The sequence below is a fragment of the Limulus polyphemus genome, unplaced genomic scaffold, assembly GCF_000517525.1.
Source record: "Limulus polyphemus unplaced genomic scaffold, Limulus_polyphemus-2.1.2 Scaffold6732, whole genome shotgun sequence".
NCBI classification, from domain to species: Eukaryota; Metazoa; Arthropoda; class Merostomata; order Xiphosura; family Limulidae; genus Limulus; species Limulus polyphemus.
Genome location: NW_013672342.1, coordinates 6805 through 15808, shown reverse-complemented (window position 1 = coordinate 15808; position 9004 = coordinate 6805). Strand labels below are relative to the sequence as shown.

The following is a 9004-nucleotide window of genomic DNA, read 5'->3' as shown; positions in this document are numbered from 1 at the left end:
AATAGCGAACTGATGCGATACAAGCACTGTTTACTATTTGTAATAATTTTAAAGGTGAAAACAATATGGGCCTAACTAACATCTCTTCTATAAAAGGTTTCGAATCTGTTGAAAACGGAATTCTGTACAAGCATTATAAGTATTATTTAAATTTCCCAAATCAACACATCATATTTCTAAGCATAAAACGTTATATGAAAAGCCGATTTATTTACAATTATAATTTATTTTTCATTAAGTATACTAACGGTTATTAACATTAATGACATCGGCGAATAGTGAGAAATGGAAACTAAAGTTTTAAAATAATTCGTAAACTTTTGTTGTAAAATTTAATTTTTGAATAATATTTGTATTTTTGTTTAACCATGCATACTGATTAATTTGTTCCTCAAAGCTAGTTTACGATACGCATAATATTTCAAAGTACTTATTATCTAGTAGTACTATGAAAACGTTAATACTAAACTATAAATCATATTCATTTTAGCTTGTAATTCCACAACCAAGAGCACATCATTTCCCAATCGTCGAGTGGGGCAAAGGAAAATCCCTCAATCTTCGAGCACCCTCGATGATTAATTAATTTTTAAAAATAATTAATTTTAATAGAAATACTTGCCAGTAGTTTGAGTAAGGCGGCCAAGTAAATCATACAGTTAAATTTCTTCCTTTTTATCAAAATTAGGAAAAATATAGGCATAATTTGGCACATAGTGGTGCCAAGTAGGCTAAAATTAGGCTTAATGTGTAGGTCACTAGCTTTTAACACATTGGTCTTCAAGTGTACTGGACAACTGTCAAATTTAAATTATTCTACAATAAATATTCAAAAGTGCTGAATATAAAACATTCGATAGAACTACTATAGTTATAATACAATATACATACGTTAGCGTATTTTAAGAATTAACTTCTTCCTCTGTATCGTGACGATACGTTCAGTTGCTTCAATATTTTCCAACTAAGTCAAACATTATACCTATAAGATATCTAACATTAATAGTAAAATAAATTGGGGGGCATAGCATGCTAAGAGATCAATATTTTCCAACTAAGTCAAACATTATACATGTAAGATATCTAACATTAATAGTAAAATAAATTGGGGGGCATAGCATGCTAAGTAAGAGAAATTTGAAGTCTAATATTATTTATAAATGTGCAAAGTATAGAAAAAAATCGTGATTTATGTTGTTCTTTTAATTGAAGATTATAAAAAAGATTGTTACCCTAATATAAAAATATTTATACAGCAGCTTGAGAAGAGAATTAAACTAAAATTAAAAACAAATTTATACGTTTGTTAGAACAGAAATGTGTTTTAAAAAGCCTCTTGAAGACAAACACAAACTTTCAGTATTGGGAAATGTACATGTAGAAAAAGCCATAAGTTTACAATACATAATTTGTAATAAGAAGCTAAAGACATGAAAATATGCTATTTAGATAGATTTTTTTAGAGCAAAACTTTTAAAATCAGTTGAAATATTTAACTTTAATCAGCTTTCTATTTGAATCATTCTACTTGTTTCAACCTTATAATATTGACACTTATCTCTGAATCAAAATATGTAGAAAAATTTAGATATATAATACACATGTAACAGGAGTGAAAAAAAAACACAAAAAGTGCATTCTGGGAAATATATATATATGTTGTGACCACAATTATTCTTTACCTAATGAACATGAAACAAAGGTGTTCTTTATACTAATAATCAGACTGTAAAAATCAATCTTTATAATAATAATTGGAGATCTAAGTTATTCTTTAAAGCAGTTGTCAGAAACCAGTTATCTTTTAACTAACAATTAGATACCAAACCTATATCTTCATAGAAATAACCAAAGACCAAAATAATGTTTCAAATTAACAGTTAAGACAAGTAACTCAGTATTCTATATAGTTATATTGAATGTTACTGGAATATAGAGGCAGCTTTACTGTGTTCTATACTTTTCTAACTAACATTTTATACTTTTGAACCCTTAGAAAAATGTGATGAATAAAAACAGTATTTTTGAAAATACATTGAAAAAAGATTTAGTGTATATTGTACTTTATCTGCTAAAACAAACTCAGCAGCCCTTCAATTGGTGCAAAAACAATACATTCTACTTCAGACTTTCCTCATTTTGCTAAAGTTTTTATTCAGATTTATATCATAAAGGCAGCTGGGGCAGTAAATCCCACATTTAAACAGTCTTGAAAATGTGCAGTATACATTCAATTCTACAGTGCAACGTGAAAAATGTGTGAAAGATGTTTACCCTAGAAATAACACGAGTTTCCTGGGGGTTACACTAAGATATTGTACTGATTAAAAGTTCTAAGAAGATTGAACTTACAAAGAATAGCATCTGAAAATTTTAAGAACTTACAAATTAAAAAAAAAAGATGATGTAAATGTATAATCTATAATGTGTGCACAGGAATCTATTCCACAAGCATCCAATACTCCAATAACATTTGTTCGTGAATCCAGCCCGTTCAATTAACAGCCTCTATAAAACGTTACTTTCCAACCACTTACATCTAAATGTAACAGCTAACACTTATCCATACAACAAATACTGAACTTTTCCCACTAGACGAGGGATAACAAATGCAGCAAGTTAATCTGAATGAACGTGCACACACGTCACTGTACTATTCAAAATCTTCTGTCGCATCACCCTGCAAACCGAAAATTTCTTCAGTCTACTGTGTTTACAAATTTGATTTTTAACATAGGATTACCAATAATACTTTTCTTTCCAGCCGATTTATGAATTTTACAACGTTTTTCGTATATTAAAAGATTTTTTTCCACAAAAAAAAACTAGAAAAAGTTTTTAAAAAAATAGTTTTTATACATTTTGTTCTTATCAACCATTGATAAAAAAGAACAGTAATAACATGACAGTGTGAACGATAAAGAGAAAATAGGAAACTAACTAGCCACAGTACGTCCTAAGCAAAGTCTCAACAGTATTACACAAAGATTCTTAAATCAAACAAATGATACTACATGTGAACTCCCAAAATTTTTTTATCAGTCTCTAATGTTTTTCGAAAACAGAATTGAATGTCATGCGATATGACGAAACAAGTTTATTACACAGTGCTAGTTTCACTTACCTGATTTAAAATACATGACTAACAGACTTAAATTTTGTCAATTTTTTCTCAACCCCTATAGTACACCTGATACCTCTATCTTCAGTTCTATGCGAGACTATAAAACTATCAAGTTTAGAAATGTTCTACAGCTCGTACGTAATACAAGACACGTCGATTACATAATATCACACGCATGATTTTCACACTTTTCAATGCTATAAAATCATTTTTACTGCTACAACAAATTCCAGTACTTCAAAGACTGATGCATAAATAGCCAGAGTCTGGCCACGTCCGTAATGGTTCTGTTTGATGCATTATTGATCCTTGTGACACAGTGAACATCTCCAAAAAGATATGTAGAACTTGTAAAAGTTGTGGTAAGCCACAGAAATATTTACATAAAATTTAACTGGTGAAAGCATGCAGGAAGTAAAGGTTGAATAATATTTACATATCTTTTTAATAGTCTAAAGCATCAGTCAATAACTTATTTAATTTTTTCTTTTTTTATAAACTGTCAGATAGACAAAATCTAAAATTGTACTTCATATTAAGACAGCACAAGTACTATCTGTGTGGATATAGAAGAACAGCTGATCTTTAGTTAAACGAAAAACAATTTGGAAATAAACTATCAGAAAAGATATCAAGAAATGAAAACTCAAGGTATATGAAGTATAGAGAAACTTTAAAAAGTACTGTGATATATAAAAAAATGATAAGTTCGTCTATAAAGAAGTTATTATACTCCTAAATTAAAACAAGATTTTAATAAGAAATATGCAGATAACCAAAACGTTTTCTTATGTTCTGCTGCTCTAATCTGGTTTTAATTATCTTCCAAAAAAAGACAACAGCTGTAATTATTTACAGACTTTTAACGTTTAGTAGTAAGATAATCACTCACACTCAGTAAAATATTACCAAAAACTCTGCAATAAGCAGGTTTTTAAAAAATATATTTCATGAGAATGTCATATTTTCAATCCTATCACCAAGAAAAACAGTTAATAAATGACTGAAATCTTGTAACTTCAGTTGAGCTTCAACCTTCTACCAATATAACATTTGTTTGTCTACAAACAGTGTTCACACTAGTATTTTTAAAATAAAACATACAACATTAGTCACAAAAAAAACAAAAAAACTTTATAATCAAAGTACACTTTTTGAGTAAAATTCAGAAATTAAATAAGAATTGTGTGTGTTTTCTTTCTATTGTGGTTTGTTGACCAAAATCTTAAATCACAGAGCTTGTTTACTATAGATTTTGACTAGTTATATGTAAACAATTTAATACGAACACAGAAACTTCCAGTATTCCAACTATGTAATACTTCACCTTCCTGATAAAAGTTGCTTCAAGAGAAGTGGTAATATATATAGAAGCATTTTATATACATAACTACAGGATCCATGGGGCACAGCTCGAGTACATATGCATACTACTTCTCTGTCATTCCCAATTGTTGTAATTACAATTGTTATACACTACCTTCAAAAAGTTGGACGAATTTCTTCCATCAATTCAGCCATCCCCAACATCATTAGGTATGTGGAGAAAAACAAGAAAATATTTTGTGGAACCTAGTAAGTCAAATAGGAAAAAATAACATTTGAAAACATGGGTGAAAGGCAGTGACATCACATGCAAGTCATGTGTCTCACTGCATTAGTGACTGCTAGATCACATTAACTGTGTGTCCAGGGTATTTCTGCCCCCTGTGAGGGGAGTGGTAGTCTCTATTACCATGGTGACGGTGATGATGTTGTTCATAATCTCTTAAGTCACGCATTTCTCTCATTTCACTAGGTCGACTTTCACGCTCTTTCTCGTGCATCAGCATCCTATCATATTCATCATAATAGGGATCGTGTTCTCGTTCCCACTCACATTCTCTAGCATAATCTCGTTCCCTAGTATACTTTTGTTCCCTGAGATCCCGGTGGCCACTTTCATGAATATAGGGATCGTGATAATCGCTCCTGTGGCTTCCTGATGAGGGATGGGAATCTCTGAAATCTCTTGTACCATAATACTCAGGCTGTTGCTCTAGGTCTGGTGAAGACAGCTTTAATAAAAGATGGTTTACTTAGTTTTATTTAACCTAATACCTAGTTAGTACTACATGTAATTTTAATCAGGACACAACTTTAAATGAAATTAAAACATGGCTTTGAAATTTACAACAATGTTCTAAAAATTAAAACCAATGGTGCAAGAAACATTTAACAACATTTTCAATCGCTGAAATCCCCAAAATATGAAAACATTTCTTACTTGTGTACCAATATCGAGTATAGTCTTAAGGTATATATATACTAAGCTAACAATGCAAAACAATATTTATAATGAAAGTATAATAAAACCAGAAAAACATTCCAACCAATACTATTTATTAATAAAAGTAACTACAAAGAAAGGATATAGCACGCCTTACCTACAGAACATAAAAATCCTTGCATCAAGCCCTCCATAGTGACGAATGTCTACCACAACAGACACTCACACTTCAAAAGTTAACCTGTCACCAACATCCCCCCCTAACCCTAGCTGACTGGAGACAGACAATCATGTATTTGTGCTGGTTAAATCATTGCATATCTTTCGATAGCTGCATTCTCTGGAAACAGGTCCAATAAATAACACAGCAACACGTGTATAAACAATCAAAATTTATAGTGCATAATGGAAGGATTTACATATTTTGATAAAAAAGGTTAAAAAAACGATCTTTATAATTATAAAATAAACTTTTTATTTAAACCAACATTTGGCTTTGTGGCTTCATCATGGTTTTGTTTGTTTGTTTTTTGTAATTAAGCACAAAAGGCTATCTGTGCTCTGCCCACCACGGGTATCGAAACCCAGATTCTAGCTTTGTAAGTCAGCAGACATACTGCTGTGCCACTGGGGGGCGCTTCATCAGGGTTAGTATATACAACTGACAGATATTAGTATATTTTTTTAAATCAATCAACATAATGCAAAAAGCAGGTGAAACACCATTAGTTTACTCTTCATACTCACAAGCAAAATGTGCCAAAAAACAATGCTATGCAAGAGAAAATGGAGTAGGCCAAATGTGCCACATCAAATGCATAGTTTATCAAATCATTCGTAATATATGTAGAGACTCATATATAGGAGAAACCGGAAGACCTTTGCAGATGCGCATCTCAGAACACATCAGTGCATTATATACAACATAAAATCGCCCCAGCAGAACACTCTTTATACAAACATTGATCCCTAAACACAGAATATCAAAACCCATTTAAAGTTTCATCTTACAAAAAAACAAAGATTTTAAAGAGAGAGAAAACATATGGAAGCTATAATGTACTTCATTATAGAAAAAGTTGAGTTTTTCCCATTTGATGCTTGCATTATCTCATTTAATACTTTTTTTCTGCTCAATAGTTAATTTATTGATTTTTTTAAATTAACACTCAACTTGTTAATAAATAAAGTTAAATCTTCTGTAAAAGATGAAATGTAAAGGAGATAAACGTTGAGAAGGATCAGTAGTGGTAAGACTGAGAAAGGAAAGTTACAACAACCTTAGATATGGCGATGAAAGCAACAAACGAAACAACGTAACTTCACCAAAAAGTAATGTTATATTATACACCCGTTATAAAGCCAGTATTAACTATAATGAGAACTTAAACTAACAGGAAGAACATACTATATTATTTAATTTCTGTAGTGCATATTGGTGTAAAGAAGTCATTTCGCTTTACAACTTTTTCAGGAGCATTCCCCTAAAACACAAACCGAAACTGTTTACTATTACCCAAAAAACATCTCAAGGAATCAAAGTGTAGATGTGAAAGTTCTTAAGAGGTTACGCTACTCTATAAAACTTATAAACACAATCTTTAGGAAAGATATTGTTGAATTTTCCACAAAACTGGGTGAATTCTGTGTTTAATTTTCATAATGCAAACCTCAGTTATGAAAAACGTGAGCACATTTATGAGCTTTACCCAAAATCTATAGTATCTAATAAGCTGCAACCAGTTGGTTTGGTTTGTTTTGAATTTCCCGCAAAGCTACACGAGGGCTATCTGCGCTAGCCGTCCCTAATTTAGCAGTGTCATCACCGCCAACTCTTGGGTTACTCTTTTACCAACGAATAGTGGGATTGACCATCACATTATAATGCTCTCATGGCTGAAAGGGCGAGCATGTTTGGTGTGACGGGGAGATCAACTAGTTAATATCTGACTGTACACTTGACATATAGCTTCCATCACAGCAATGAAATACAGATAGAGAAGCTCTTCAATGCCGTGCTACACTAGGATGAAGTGATTTATAACTATACATACACAACTTTTCATATGCTTTCAAAACTAACCTTAATTGAATAAAGAGTATAAACTTACTTCTCCTGAAGGTCGTGAGCGTAATCTTTCGGTTTGTGTCCTATATCGCATCATTGGAGGTGTAGTGTTATATCGTGCCATACTGGTGCTCCCAACATTACTTTCCACCCTTGGGGTTTGTTTAGGTGGTGATATTGGTCGCTGTAAGTCAGAAGGAGGACTTTTGACGGGTGGGTGAGTAGCACGCCAATAAGTTTCGAGGTACTCGTAGAGATGTTCGCATGCTTCTTCCAACTGATTTTCATCGAGTATCACATCAAACATTTCCTGTTATAAAGATAACATATGTGAAAAAAATTGGGTAATAAAGTACAAACCTAAATATATTATACAGATGTACTAAAGGCAAGACAATATACATAGTTATTCATTAGCATCGACAAATGGAGTAACCGTAGTACTATAAAAAGTTTTAAGTTAAAGAGACACTTTATATTGCTAATAAACTAAGTCAGATTCTGGTTAATAATGGTTCTTATATGCATTATATAAAAAAGGTTCTTTGACATTCATTAAATATATGGCACAGAATAAACAAATCTTACAGAAATGTAATCTACTACATCTTACAAAATACTTGGTGAAATATTGTAGTTTCTTGACACTATCTTATTTATTAAATACAAGTCTCCTTTCTTGTTTGCATTAATGTGAAAATTAAAGCATTTTTTACTTGTCAAATTTTATGTTAAGCTACACTAGGGCTAACTGCTCTAGCCATCTTTAATTTTGAGGTGATATACTAGTAGGAAGACAGCTAGTTAACAACATCAACTGCCAACTTTAAAGCTACTCTTGTCACACCAAATGGTAGGATCTGTGACTTGTATAAAGCACCAACATGCAGAGTAAGATATAATGGGAGACACATAACAGTCCAGCAGGTTAACAACTGGATCACACTAAGCCTAAACATCTTTCGTTTTTGGGACACATGTGCTTTACTTCATAACTGTTGTGTGATCATTGTTTCACATCATTTACAGGATAAAGTCACCATTAGTCCTTACACATCTATACTTGTTTGTTTGTTATGAATTTCGTGCAAAGCTACAAGAGGGCTATCTGTGCTAGCCGTCCCTAATTTAGCAGTGTAAGACCGGAGGGAAGGCAGCTAGTCATCACCACCCACCGCCAACTCTTGGACTACTATTTTACCAACGAATAGTGGGATTGACCATTACATTATAATGCCCCCACGGCTGAAAGGGCGAGCATGTTTGATGGGACGGGGATTCGAACCCGCGACCCTGAGATTTCGAGTCGAGCGCCCTAACCACCTGACCATGCCGGGCCACACACACATCTATACTTCCATATTCATATATTTAATTAGTCAATTCTCCTACATTTATAATATATGTGCATAATAAACTCAGTAGAACATCCACAATATATTAGACCCCACCTCACCCCCAATAACTACAGCAGCACAGTAGTTATGGAAGAGAAAACACATGATTTTTATATATTACGTACTTCATTTTCATACATATTATA

At 32.2% G+C, this 9004-nt stretch overlaps 1 protein-coding gene across 1 annotated transcript in view; it reads right to left on the bottom strand.

Annotated features, from left to right (window-relative positions):
* Positions 1–1260: 1260 nt before the first annotated feature.
* LOC106474022 (voltage-dependent L-type calcium channel subunit beta-2-like) overlaps positions 1261–9004 on the bottom strand; it is a 13085-nt gene continuing 5341 nt past the window's right edge. The window contains exons 4-5 of the mRNA XM_013934708.2: positions 7505–7771; positions 1261–5181 (exon numbers count right to left, since the gene is read on the bottom strand). Of these exons, the coding sequence (XP_013790162.2) occupies positions 4792–5181; positions 7505–7771 (657 nt within the window). The 3' untranslated portion in view covers positions 1261–4791. The remainder of the gene's footprint in view (positions 5182–7504; positions 7772–9004) is intronic.